The 15046-nt window shown below is 41.0% G+C and overlaps 1 protein-coding gene across 6 annotated transcripts in view; it reads left to right on the top strand.

Annotated features, from left to right (window-relative positions):
• Positions 1 to 15046, top strand: part of DIP2C (disco interacting protein 2 homolog C) — a 377861-nt gene that overhangs the window by 235306 nt on the left and 127509 nt on the right. For 5 of the 6 annotated variants that reach the window (XM_084781752.1, XM_084781751.1, XM_084781749.1 and 2 more), the window contains one exon: positions 4091 to 4300. In XM_084781752.1, coding sequence (XP_084637878.1) covers positions 4091 to 4300 — 210 coding nt within the window. Of the gene's footprint in view, positions 1 to 4090; positions 4301 to 10429; positions 10533 to 15046 lie in introns of those variants that run through there. The other variant, XM_084781753.1, reaches the window with a different exon arrangement.

Below are 15046 nucleotides of genomic sequence, written 5' to 3'. Positions count from 1 at the left end.
TCCCTAATTTGTCACTCTTTCCATGTTATGTCACACATGTCCCATTGCCCTCTGTTTCCCCTCCCTTTAGATCTTATCGTCTCCTCTTATAATTCCTTTTCTGCTTTCATGTCCTAAACACACACATGCGTGCTCGTACACACACACACACACACACACACACACACACCCCACATCTAGATTCCGTATGTGAATGGTAACATGCAGTCTTTCTCTCTGTGGCTGATTTCCCTTAACATAATGAACTCTTCTGCTCTATTCCTTCTCTTGCAGATATCATGACTTTATTCTTATTTGCAGCTGAATAAAAGTATTTTCTGTATCTAACCATATTTTCTTTATTCATTCATTTACTTATGGGCATATAAGTTAGTTCTATAACCTGACTATTGTGCCTTGTGCTATAATAAACAAGGACACACAAGTGTCTATAGTGTGTTAACATATAATCCGTTAGGTTTATGCCCTGGTAATAGGCATTTTAGACTTTTCATCAAGACTCAGCTATAATTTCTCAGAGCCTTATCAAATTTTACTCAATTATTTATGTGTATAGAAAATATACCTTTTAGGTATAACTGAAGTTAGATAAATTTTTCTTCTGATAAACAGGTCTGTACATATTCTTAAATCTTTATAATACTAATATACTATATTATTGCATTGTGGAAGAAACTAAGCGATCAGGTCAATCAATTGAGAGGGTAGCATGAAACAGGAGTCACTGGCCCTTTCCTGCAGACGGTGATACAGTCGATTAGCTCCTGTGGGCCTCGCGACTCCTACCCTCTGCTGTGGACGGTGATACAGTCAGTTAGCTCCTGTGGGCCTCACGACTCCTCCCCTCTGCTGCGGACGGTGATACAGTCGATTAGCTCCTGTGGGCCTCACGACTCCTCCCCTCTGCTGTGGACGGTGATACAGTCAGTTAGCTCCTGTGGGCCTCACGACTCCTCCCCTCTACAGTCAGTTAGCTCCTGTGGGCCTCACGACTCCTCCCCTCTACAGTCAGTTAGCTCCTATGGGCCTCACGACTCCTCCCCTCTACAGTCAGTTAGCTCCTGTGGGCCTCACGACTCCTCCCCTCTACAGTCAGTTAGCTCCTGTGGGCCTCACGACTCCTCCCCTCTGCTGTGGACGGTGATACAGTCAGTTAGCTCCTGTGGGCCTCACGACTCTTCCCCTCTGCTGTGGACGGTGATACAGTCAGTTAGCTCCTATGGGCCTCACGACTCTTCCCCTCTGCTGTGGACGGTGATACAGTCAGTTAGCTCCTGTGGGCCTCACGACTCTTCCCCTCTGCTGTGGACGGTGATACAGTCAGTTAGCTCCTGTGGGCCTCACGACTCCTCCCCTCTGCTGTTGTAGAGTAAAAGCAGCCATTGTATGTCAGTGGGTGGAAGTGCTGTGTCCCAGTAGAAGTTTACAAAATAGGCAGTAGGCACAATTTCGTCCACAGATAAACTAACTATTCATCTAAAATGGTTGAAAGTAAGGGCCTGCTTGTCTTCCATTTGCTAAATTAGTGTGTTTTATGTGACTAGTAAAATACTTGTTGCTGTACACTTTCTTTTAAAGGGCTGACACACAAGAGTTAGGGATGTAAGCGTGATACCTGCTTGGTGAGGGCGTTCCAGCCGAAACAGTGTGGTGGGTGGTATTGTCGCAGAGTGAACGGAAGAGGGAGAGACCCCTCGGGAACTCAGGGAGCCAAATGAGCTTGACTGTTGTCACTTTTTGTAACAGCACTCTCCCACAGGAACTAAGAAGGTCCTATGGCACTCTTATTTTCATATGATGGCACTAAATCATTGAACCCAAAGAGCTGAAGAGACCATTTTTCAGTAATTGAGAATTTTGGAGGATTTGTACTAGCTTCTCACCTACAAGAATACATCATTTGTGAATAAAGACACTTCTCTCAAAATCTGGGTGCTTGTAACTTAGTTCCATAAGCCGTAGCCTTCTAGATAAGGTTGACTGGAAGTCGTAAGAAAAGATTTCCGGGGCTGCAGTGATGGCTCAGTGGTTAAGAGCGCCACCTGCTCTTCCAAAGGTCCTGAGTTCAATTCCCAGCAACCACATGGTGGCTCACAACCATCTGTAATGTGATCTGATGCCCTCTTCTGGCCGTCAGGTGTACATGCAGGCAGAACATAGTGTATATAGTAATAAATAAATAAATCTTTAAAAAAGAAAAGAAAAGATTTCCTCGCCTCATTCTCAGCCTTAGGAGGGATGCTTTTAATCATGTGCTGTTAAATGTAGTCCTAGATGTAGAATTTTACTGATGGACTTTTAACAGTTTGAGGAAAATTTCCTTCTATTCCTAGTTTTTTATCTTCATATTATCAAATACCTTTTCTGGTCCCAGAATATAACACATTTTGCCATTCTTTTAGTGTGTTAATAACATTAACTTTTAAATACTAACATTAATGTCAAGTGTGGGTTTTTGTGTCCAATTCTAGCCACTACCTGGACAAAGTCTATCAATTGTCTTGAATGGTGCACGTTTAGTTAACTAATATTTTGGGGAGGGTTTTGTGTCTGTACCCTGAGGGATGTCATCCTATAGCTTTATCTTGAAAGGTGGCGCGAAATGTTGTAAGAAATGAAAGATTGGCTAGAAATGGGTGTATGAAGAATTTCTGGCTAGAAGCTTGTGCATCACATTGATGTGTACATTAAGCCTTAAGAATAAATCATAAATGTTTACATTTCACTTTATATATAAGTAACATGTTAAAAGGCAAAGGGGAGACATTTTCTAATATTATTTTTCTAATATATTTCTAACAAAAATGTAGAGAACATAAGCAGTGATAAAATAGTGAAGCTGTTCTTAATGATGCTGTTTCTGGGCTTTCCTGTTACGGATTTCAGAGCTGCTTCTTGTTGTATCACATAACTCATCGCTAGATGGGATCCTCGGTCATTCTTATACCGCAGATAAGATGGCAAACGCGGCAGGCATTCCTTCAGAACCCTGAGCTGCTGCTCACTGGACACATATTGAGTGAAGAGATATCTATTAAATTGTATGAATAATATACATTTTCTTTAGGTTATGCCTTTTTTCATATAGAAAGATAGATCAACTAGGTATGAGAACATTTTCTAGTAAATGGAGGTTATAAAAGTGAATAGATTTTATTGAGCATAAAATGTGATAATTATAAGAGTATGTAGTGAGCACTAGATGTAAAGACAGATCACAAAACGGGTGAGTTACCAGGAAGACGGTAAAGTGTGTGTACTTTAAAGTGAGTTCTTCCTTAGCTGCCATTTCTTCAAAAGCTCAAAGTCTGAGGAGCCTCATATGAATGTTGTACTCATAGTAATCCTAAAGCTAAGTCATAGTTCAGGAAAGTGTTCTGAACTTCTGAGGGCTCACAGCAAACCTTCTTGTCAATGTGTGGAAGCAGTTCAAGCTTCTCTTAGAGAAATGGCGCTGTATCCTGTAACTTGGTGGATACACATAGAGAAGATACTGGCTTCTTCTCAGGTATGCTGAGAAGATCAGGTATCTCTGCCTCGGTTTTAATGTCCAGATATGTGTCCTATAGCATACTTATGCTATTGTAGCTATAAAACTCACTATATATAAAAATTGTATTATTTGAAGAGCTGAATAACCTTTTGAGAATATTCGAAGACAAAAGTCACTGCAGCTTAGATAACAAACACTGCAGTCATTCATTCTTTCTGTTTTGTTTTTGTTTGTTTTGTTTGTTTGTTTCTTTGTTTTTTGAGATAGGGTCTCTCTGTGTTAGCCTTGACTGTCCTGAACTCGCTTTGCAGACCAGGCTGGTCTGGAACTCACTACAATCCACCTGCCTCTGCCTCTGGAGTACTGGGATTCAAGGTGTGCACCACCACACCCAGCCCCGGTCATTCATTCTTAACCTGCTGCTGCTAACTGAACACATATTGAATCAAAATATATCTATTAAATTTTATGAATAATATATATTTGTTCTGGGTAGTTATTTGTTCTGAAGTGAGTCTCTCTAGTTTGTGGAAAGGGGTTGAGATTGAGGGGCATCTTTGCATCATATTTAACAAGTCAAATCTCTTCTTAAAACAGATACCTCTTCTGGTTCAGAAGACGAAGGCTCAGTGCAGGGTGATTCCCAGGGAACCCCGACGTCTAGCCAAGGCAGCATCAACATGGAGCACTGGATCAGCCAGGCCATCCATGGCTCTACCACATCAACCACCTCCTCCTCCTCCACTCAGAGTGGAGGCAGTGGGGCAGCACACCGGCTGGCAGATGTCATGGCCCAGACACACATAGGTGAGTGAGATGCACATAGCCTGGAGGCATGCGTGCCTTTGCCTGTGTCTAGTTTGCTCTTGTTATCTGAGTTAACATTGAGTGCTGGTTTGTTCTTAGGGAATGCTCTGGTTATAGAGTCTGAGGCAGAGCCCTTCAGATTCTTGGGCTGCTGCTCTGGACTAAACATTTCTGAAACTCTTGCTTTATGGTTATTCAATACCTCACTCAGATTCTTTTGTAGCAAGATTTTTACCAGCTTTTTGTTGGTGTTAGAGTACATTCTTGTTCATTAAGAAAGTTTGCAGCCATATCTACTTACATGTTTTACTCTACTCAATGAAATTTTGTGGTGTAGGTAAAGATAACAGATTATAAAGTATAGTTGTTGTTACTTAGGTGTGGGAGGATTTCTCCAAAAGCACGTCAAACTATTCTGTATGTAGGGTCTAGAATGAAGGAGACTATGTAGATAGGAAAGGTACAAGGTGGGTAGAAAGGTGGCCCACCAGAGTTAAGAGGACTTACTGCTCTTGCAGAGCACCTGGGTTTTGTTGCCAGCACAAATACCAGACTTTTCACAACTGCCTGCAACTTCAACCCCAGGTGATCCAGCAGCCTCTCTGGCCTCCACAGGTAGCTATACTCATATGTGCCTATCCCCAGATTTAGATACATAATGAAAAGTAAAATCCTAAACTCACAAGGCCAGAAGTATGGCTGTGCGGTGTCTGAAAATAGTTTAGGAAAGGAGGTAAGTAATAGAGGAAGCGTTGTGTTAGATGAGTGAGTACTCATATGACACGTGTGGGTGATGTCACCACTCCAGCCCCTGTGCGTGTGACTTCCTGTGCCCCAGTCTGATCTTCATGCTCAGGGTGGAAGTAGGGCATGTAGATCTGTTCTCATCCATGATTTCTGAGGATTAAGATGCTTAAATGGTTCAACAGTGAGAGATTTTCACAAGGTAAGTCACTTGGATAAGAGACAGTATGGTCTTTCCATCATGTAGCCAAGAAGGGCAAGAGTCAGGGACTTGGAGGCAGTTGACTATCACACTGTCATCTATATTGAGAATATGAGATATAGATTCACTTCTCCCAACCTACCCCAGCAGTACTACAGAATTAGCTTTCAACACTAGGAAGCAGGGAGTGTAATGAATGAGTTACACAAGCCACAGTCAGCTCAGATAACCAGAATGTGGATCTTTAACTACTTAATGGGCAGGCAAAGTAATTTCAAACTGACATGTTAAGCTTCACCTCAGTTGAACTCAGTGAGCAAAGTTAAAAGCATTGACCTTTTTCGTATCCAAAATAAGTTTGTTGGTCTACTGCCTGAAGAGCAGCATCTGCTTTGAGTTCTCCCATTAACAACCTCTGGGACTTTTCAGTGAAGGGGAAAAAATGGGAACCATAATTTCTTGCCCTTGTATCTCTCAGAACGTTGCAAGTAAAAAGAAGAAAATAGGAACATTCTGAGAAGTCTTTTAAGCAATACTCCTTTTCAAAGTGGTATTATTTCAGTTTAACATATTTTGAAGAAAATCACCAGTTAATGTTAGCTAATAACTTCCATTTGAAATATCAGAAAATTAAACATTGTGTGTAAATGTCACCTTTAAATATTTTAGATAACACAATTTATTCTTGCTTATTGGATGCCAAGGCTGTCATTTGTCCATGGTACCTGAGCAGATAGGTTACCCACCAACTCAGCCTTGTGGAAATATTTATATTCTCTGATTTTGTTCTTTTACAAAGATTCTCAGTATCTTACTAAGAGGACAAATTAATGACTGCCTTTGGCTTTCTCTTTGTGAATTTACACTTGGAATACTGGAGGAAATTATAGCATGCAGAATTAAATTTATCCAAACTATAAAAGGTTGCATTACTCATATACACGAAAGCTCAGAATGACCTAAATATAACTCCTGAGTGTGTGACATTTCAGTAATTTCTCATTACACAAAGATAAGTTCCTAGAATATCTGGGACTTATCTATAGGAACTGCCATATTTTTTTCTCAAGCTATGGCAAGATAATGAAACCTGATGAGAATTAGAATACTTCATTCCAGAGACAAAGGCGGCTTAAAAAAGAAAAAGAAAATCAAAGTTGGTAGCACTTGACCTTTTGCTAAGATCATTAAACGTTTTGGAACAAGCAAAGAGCATGAGTGTGTGACTACATGTACATGCATACACATTTGGCAACGTTCAAGGCAAAATAAACTACCAAGTCATGTTTGATCCATTTACACAAGGCACATGGCTTCATTTGCAGACTTCTTTTGCATATAGATGAGAAAAGCCGGGAGATAACAACCACACAGTCTCTCTCAAAATGGTCATTCTTTGGTTCTTCAGGTAAAGCAAACCCTCAACTCCTTGTATATTTTTTTCTGCAAATTTCATTGAGCATATGCCTAACACATCTCCTGTGCAGTTTTATAATCCAGACTGGCTTACTATAGGATGAAAAAAATCTATTCTGAACTATAAATTGTGTTGACTTTCTTCTGTTGTGTTTGCTGTGTACATTGCAAGATATGCTTGTTACTCTCTAGCTGAAGCTCCTGACAGCAAACTAAGTTCTGAGACTGTGTGGGTTGCTAGCACAGGGAGCTAGACCTGGTGGTCTCACCTCCTACATATGGACAGAATAATCTATTGCCTGACTTGCTGGCCTTCTCTCCATCACTATAACCAGGTTAGCTTGTTTTCTGGGCATGAAACCTAGGGCCTTGTGCATACTAGCTAAGCTCTGTACCACTGCGGCACATCCCAACTCAGAATGACACTGGCTCGTGGTAATTATGAGTGTATTTATTAGGTATTGTAAGGCTGGACATTATAGCTCAGTAATGCTTCCTGTGACCTTTTAAATCCTAAATAACCATGCCCCACCTGCCACGTTAAAAACTCTAAAGAACCTTACTTAGAAATGAAGAAGTTAATGCTTTGTAAAAGTTTGCCAGAATGAAAAGTTGAGAAATGTAACTTAGCCTAGCCAGTACTGGATTATTTTTAAGCTTCATGATGTGTATTTGAAAAAGTGTTGAGTAAAATATAGGAATTAGTTAGATAACATGACTAGGGAAATTGAATACCCTGTGTTAATATAGTTGTAGAGTATAACTAAGAACAAGGCAGAGTAGATCGCATCATGTCATACATTCAGAAGCAGACCCTATGTATTTAGGAAATTAAACTTTCGCATGAATTTTTCTTGATTTTAAGCCTAAATCTTTTGATAATACCTTCATCTGACAGCATTGTCAGAGTATTGAGAGTGCATTTTTATTAGCCCAATCTTTATAAAAGTAATTTCTTTTCCCAAAATGTTTTAGAATTCAGTTGGCATGGATACTGCTTTTAATATATACTTTTGTATTACTGAATTCTCATAAAAATTCTTGTATCTCTACTGAGAAGATAAGAGGTGGAGTTCAGGAGCTATCTCAGTTGGTAACTGTTTGCTCTGCAAGTCTGCGAACCTGATGGATCTCCAGCAACCATGTAATGAAGCTGGGTCTGGTAGCCCCTGTCTGTGATCCCTGTGCTGGTGAGTCAGAGAGAGATTCCTGGAGCTCACTGGCCAGCCAGAGTGGACAGCTGGTGAGCTCCTGGTTCAGTGACTGACCCTGTGTTAGTATGTGCCCTGGGTCTGTTAGAATGGCTCACAGGGTGTGTTCAGCCAGTCCACCAGGGGGGCTGTCTGCCAAGTTGAACGTTAAGGAATCCAGTGGTAGGTCAGCTTAGGAGGCTAGAATCCTCAGTTGGTGAGTATACATTGTAATCTCAAAGAAACAGACTCTAATGCTAGTGAAGGAATGAGCTTGGTAGTGAGATGAGAATAAGCAGGGAAGGAGCAAAAACAGCCTTTACATAGGCTGCCACCAGGAGAGGTTGCCCAGGTTAAAGGTGGGTCTTCCCACCTCAAAAGATCTGGATTAAAGGTGCGTCTTCCCATTTTGAATAATTTAATTAAGGAAAATTCGTCATAGGTATATCAGCCACACTCTTTAGTTAACTCCAGATGTTGTCAATTTGACAACCAAGAGTAGGCATTACAGACCCTGTCTCAAGAAATAAGGTTAGATAAATGGGGGCAAAACACCCAATGTTCACTTCTGTCCCCCACATAAGTGCATACCCACATAAGTGTACACCGGAATATATGAATATAAACACAAATAAAAAACCAACAAAATAAATTTATAAAAATCTTTGATTATCTACCACAGAAACATATTATTTGTTGCACAACGAACAAGTGTCTGGCAGTTGGATGTTTTGATTGTCGAGTCTGCTTTATTGGGAAATTTATTCAGAGAGTTTGAATAGCTACCATTATATACTACCCTTATTTATTTATCTGCAGTCATCCTTAATATTTATGCTTTTCAAACATTCATAGCCTTAAAAATCGCACATACATACTGAAATTGATGATGTTACCACAGTCTGGTTGCTAAGGGATCTCCCTAATGTCCCCGTCCCTCTCAGCTGGGGTTGGTATTACAGTTAGAGCATTATAATTTTAGGGCATCTCAGCAATTTTCCCTGTAAAGGAACAGAGAATAAATATCTTAGGCTCTGTGTCCATATACTGCTGCAGCTGTTGAGCATGGTGCCTCTGGAAAAAAAGCTACACACAAAGGCACAGCTGTGTACTAATATTTCTAAAATCAAGTGCCAGGTAAAACAACTACTCATAGTTTGTCGGTCCAGATTTTAGAATTTTAAGCAACTTTACTCCAAAAGCAAACTAAAAAAATAAGAATCTTTCATAGGCTAATGCAGCACGGAATAGATACTGGCAGTGGTGGCCCATGCTGTGTGTCCAGTCCTACATTGTCCCATCAGGGTGGTTAAAACACAAATTTGGACCTGTCACTTTCTGCTAGAAGTGATTTCATGATGTGATCTTTCAAAGTACACTTTACATTGGCTTACTAAAATCCAAATAATACTTCTTGGCACCAAAAATATGCAAACCCTTCATCCTCTTCACATTCCACTTTGGAGGAAATTAGCACTCAATTTTGTAAGAATGCCTCCTTGGTACACCAGATAAAATTTCACTTAGTCACTGACATCTAATTTCCTTTCTTTTTAAATGCACTTAATTTAGTAAGTAGTAACACAATCATTCACACCTTTATGCTCATGGATCTCTCAGATTCTTTCTTGGAGCCTCACACAGGACAGAAGGCAGAGTGGAGCCCCTAAGTTCACCTGTGCTCAGGGGAGTCCATGGCAGCAGTTCCTGTTTGGTTGCAGGACCTCAGGGCACTGTGCCATTGGATTTCTGCAGCCTTGTTTTGCATATTCACATCCTTCTGGAACTTATATATCATAAATATGGCAAAGAATATATGGGGCACTGTGTACAATCAGAGAAAGACAACCTTGACTCTTCGATCCTTTTCTAACCTAACCTCCTCTTGGTTTGCTTTATAGATAAGGCAACTTTTAAGAGCAGTTATGAAGCATCTTAGGAATGTAGCCAACAGGAGACGTCAGTCTGAGGCAGAAGTACTGTTAGAAGAGGGTTGTTCTGTTGCTGAATACTTGTTAAAGGAATACAATATCTTCTTGGGTATCGTGTGTTTATCTAATTTGCATGCCTTACTAGATCTTCCTTGGTACATTACTCTGGGCTGAGACATCAGTTGTTGCTGCATCACCATTAGAGGCCATTTTATTTTCTTTCTGCTGTGGGGACACTACAGAAGAATGTCCTGTCCTTCACTTAATTACAAAGGGGGAGAGAGATTGATGCAATGAGCACTTAAGCTGACCAAGTCACCTGGAGCATGCAGTGGCTGGCAGACACAGTGGGATGCTTTGACATTGTGAAGGTGCTTCTGCCTTTTCATTAGCAGCAGTTATCTTTTGTGCGGGAGTAGGTCACATCTAGTGTAGTTGAGTTTTAAAGAGGAGTATATACTTATACCTGACAGGAAGGAGGTGTGATCACCCTGTGGTCATTCAAATTTTGTGGTTTGTTTGAGCCTCGCCCACAATTTGGACTACTTTTAAATTTAAAAATTCCAGGACTTTAGGGCAGTCTGCTTTGCCTCTCTGTTCACATATCCTCTGCATTCTTATTGAAGTATGTTGGTTTATACTGTTCTGTAGAAGCCCAGCCCGTGACCTGCCAAGAGCCTGAAACAGCTGGGCAGCCTGGGCAGGCTGAGTGGCCTGATGGGCCTGTCTTGTAGGCATCTTCTTTGCAGGTGGGCACAGTTTTTGTTTTGTTTTTGCTTCACTGAGCAGTGGTGGTTGAATTGTCCACAGGATTCTAGGGATTGAAAGTTTTCAACAAATTAAAATTTGGGTTTCTTTGAAATAGTAACTCATTACCCATTCTCAATTATTCAACCAATACCACCTTGTATTCTGCATATGAATACTAACTTTGAGTCTTTTTTTTATCTTTCTTTAAAATTTATGTAAAGACTGAAATGTAACTATAATATATAGCTCATGAATGTGTTCTACGGTTGACCCTTTAGGACTACCAGGGCTACAGTTAAGCCTGCAGAATGATGCCTTACGGCGGATATTGGAACCTGCCTTTTGTCTTTTCTGGAAATAGTTGCTAATGTGTTCATTTATGTATTCACTCACACCTTAAATTGTCCTACATGTATTGAGCATAGGTGATGTGGGCTAGATATATTTTGTAGCTTCATTATCTAAAAAGGTCACTCTATAGCTCCATGTATGAGACAGCTAGAGTGAAGAGACCTATCAAAGTATGTGACAAGGAAGATGACTGTGACTCAGGCATGTTCATCAGCAAAGAGGACCAACCAATACCTTGATAGTGATCATGGCCAGGAGACAGCTGTTTACAAACAGAACTGGAAGTTTCCATGATAAGGGCATGACAGTGAGTTAAGATGTCCTGGTACTGAAGAAATAAAAACATCTTGCATAGAGGTTGGAGAGATGGCTCAGGGATTAAGAGCACTGACTGCTCTTCCAAAGATCCTGAGTTCAATTCCCAGCAACGACATGGTAGCTCACAACCATCTATAATGTGATCTGATGCCCTCTTCTGGCATGCAGGCAGAGCACTGTATACATAATAAATAATTAAGTCTTAAAAACAAAAACAAAAACCTTGCATAAGCTTTCTTGAAAATGGTTGAAATACAGCATCCTCTTTCTTCCTGTTGAACAGTCTCCAACTTTAAGTTCTTAAAGACCCATTCCAGCTGCCAAGAGCAATGGTGATGCCAGCACAGGAGATCCAGTAATTTCCTATGAGATGTGTACAGGCTGTTGTGGGGACACAGAAAGAGGTCTTGGAGGTAGCCCTAAGGTCAGGGCTTGCAGTGCCGGTAACCCTTGGCATGGACCTGGAAAGATGGGAGTCATTTTTCTCTTGATTTTAAAAGCCCAGTGAGCATGAGGGAAATTTCAGTTTGTAGTGTTTGCTTATGCAAGCATGAGAACCTAAGTTCAAATTCCTGGCAACCTTTATGTAAAACGCTGAATATGGCCACAAGTATCTTTAACTGAACTGAGGGTGGTAGAGACAGTTGGATTGTTAAAAGCTTATATCCAGCCAGCCTAGGTGAAGTGAAGACTCTTTTTAATAAATAAGATGGAGAGCAAAAAATCCCGACACCAACCTCTGCCGCCCGGAAGTGTACACGCTGCGTATGTGAGCCTGCAGAACATGAACACACACACGCAAAACCAACAACAAACCAAACTGGTAGTCCTGTGAAACAGCTGCTCAGCAAGAAGTCTTCCAACAGGAATTCCTGTACCAAGAGAGCTCTTTGTTTCTGATGCATTGGGACTTCTTGGCCTCCAGCCTAGAGCTTATGAGTGTTTGAAACCTTGAGGCTGCCCTTTCGGTCTGAACCTACTTTTCCCTCATCCCTCAACAGGTGTTTCTAGAGCAGCTGCTGTATGCAAGAACCTTCAGAACATTCCTCAAATCCTGATGTGTATTAGACTAGGTGTACTGTGTTACTACAGTGGCAGTTTTTAAAAAGGCACTGGTACCTTCATCCTATAGTGCAGGCAAATGTGAGGACCTTGGGAGGAAGAGGTGAGGTGATACGCAAATTGTTCTGATTTTCTTTTTTTAGCTGTGATAAGATACTCTGACCAAAACCAACTTGGGGAGGAAAGAGTTCATTTCAGCTTACACTTTCAGGTAATAATTAATCACTTAGGAAAGTCAAGGCAGAAACTGAATTGGAAACCTTGGGAGGAATGCTTCTTACTGGCTTAGTCTCTGGGTTGCTCAGCCAGCTTTCTTGTGTAGCCCAAGACATCTGCATGTGGATAATACCTCCCACATTTGGCTGGGCCCTCCAGCATCAATCATCACTTAAGACAATTCTTCAGTCACAAGGCCACAGGACTTGGAATTGAACAGAACCTTTTCAATTGGGATTCCCCCCTCCCATGTGCTGTAGTTATTGTGTCAAGTAGATAATAAAAACTAACTGGCACATATAAATCTGGAAATACTTTGAAGTCACGCAGCTGGCACTGTTCCTATATTTTTAAACACTATTAGATATATTGGAATCATTATTCATCCCCTCACAGAAGTGGAAGTCCTGCTTAACACAAAGTGTGATTAGATAGCCTTAATGATACAATGTATTGAAGTGCATGGCTACTGTGAATCAAATAGAAGCACAGGACGCTCAAACCCAGTGGTTGCTGTTTTACAGATGCCTTTCAGATTTTGTTCATTACACATCAGCATATATTGTGCTTTCTTTTGCAATGGGATACTTCAGAGGATATGTTTGGCCATGAGGTGTAGTGGAGTTCTAGAAAGTTAGGTCATTTGGAAACATGAATGACAACCTATTTGGCAAAAGCACAGATGGGATGTGACAAGGAAAGATAAGATAAAGAGAAAAAACTCAGATGCTTCTCTTTTCCTTTTCCACTCATAGCAGAGACTAAGTGGCATGTCTTATCTCCTGCTCCTCCCTCTACTACTCATGTGTCTGTTCCTTACAAAGACACACCTTCCTTGGGCTAAGATCTCAGAAATTGCCCCTAAGGGTATTTCTCCAGCTGCCATAGTAAAACATCATAGACTGTGAGGCTTGAACGGGCAGTATTTGCTTTCCCTCAGTTCTGGGACCTAGAAGTTAGAGATATGCAGGTACAGACAGTGTTGAGTTCTCAGAGGCCTCCCTAGCTTGAAGGGAGCTGTGTTTGTTGTAATCTCCACATGCTCTCTTCTCTATGTCTGTACCCTGATTCATCCGTCCTTCCTTCTGTTAAAAATTTTTTTTTATTTAGTCGATTGCTTGTTTGTTGGTTTGTTGGATACTCACATTGAGAGTGCATGAGCATCATGGAACATATGTGGAGGTCAGAAGATGGCTTTAGGAAGTTTGTTGTCTCTTTCCCCATTGTGGGCTCCAGGGATAAGACTGATATCATCCAACTTGCTCAGTAATTCCCTGAGCCATCTCTGTGGCCTAATCTCTTTTTGATAAGGCCGTCAGTTATAATGGGTCATGGTCCATACCAGTAGCTTTGATTTTTATGTAACCATCTGCAATGTACCTGACCCTAAATAATACAGTCACATTCTAATGTACTGAGAAATGGGCTGCAAGTGGAGAATTCAGACCATGAAAGAGCAGTTATTCTTAGGAAGAAATGTGGTAAATAGTCAGTTTAGAGCCTGTTGCCACCTTTGACTCTGCAAAACATCCCATGATTCAATCCTCAAACAACCAACTGAATGTAACTGGCTGTTGAATGTGGCTGTATACATCGTAGAATGCCATGCTGGTGAAAATCTCCCCTCCAGTGTAAATGTGCGACCCAGTGATAGTGAAGTACAGTGCTGGTGCGTGCGCGTTTCCTTCACTCCCACTGTGCAGGTGAGTATAAGATAGGTGTCACCTCCATTTTATAAAATAGGAAACAAAGGCATGCGACCTTGATTACAGAACTTGGACCTGTGTGCAGTCCTGTGCATATCTCTCAAACCTCTTGGAACTGTTTGGAATCAAGGGCTCCCAGGGTAGCTCTGTTGGGTCAAGATGAGTTGGTCACCACCTAGGGTTGTCCGTTTGAAGCTTCCTCAGGAAAGCAGACCATCCCTTCCACATATGCCAGTCGTTCTATAGCAGTGTTGTATAGAATGCGTAAGCTAATATCTGTAGCAAATCAGTCCTTATCCACATATTTATTATGTGTGTATTTTGACTATTTGACAAAATTTATAATCTATAATTCATGAATGTACACAGAGTCCCAAAACTCTTGTTGCCTAAAGTTCAAATTTGTGTGTAATGTACAACAGGGTAGCCTTTACTTTCTTGGTTTAGTCTCTTACTATAAATACTATTTGATGCTATGTTTTCCTATGTGGTGTTTTTAGGCTTTTGTTGATAGAAGTTTGTATGAAACAGAAGCTTAGTATAAAGTTACAGTGGGCAAAGAAGGAAGATTTTCTGTATGAAAGTCACTGGTGGTTTGAGTAAGAATGGCCTCCGTAGGCCTGTGTATGTGAATGCTTAGCCCTGTTTGAAGGCTTAGAAGGGTGAGGAGGAAGTGTGCCGCTGAGGGGCAGGTTTCAAGATCGCAAAAGCTCATGCAGGGCCCAGGGCCACTCTCCCTGCTTGCAAATCAAGAGGTGGCTCTCAGCTACTGCTCTAGTTGCGTGCCTGCTTCTGTGCTTCTGCTGTGATGATAAGGCCTGAAACTGCAAGCGCCCAATTAAATGCTTTCTTTTGTAAGC

The sequence above is a fragment of the Acomys minous genome (assembly GCF_964271855.1).
Source record: "Acomys minous genome assembly, chromosome: 5".
NCBI lineage: Eukaryota > Metazoa > Chordata > Mammalia > Rodentia > Muridae > Acomys > Acomys minous.
This window is presented reverse-complemented; position numbering and strand designations above follow the sequence as displayed.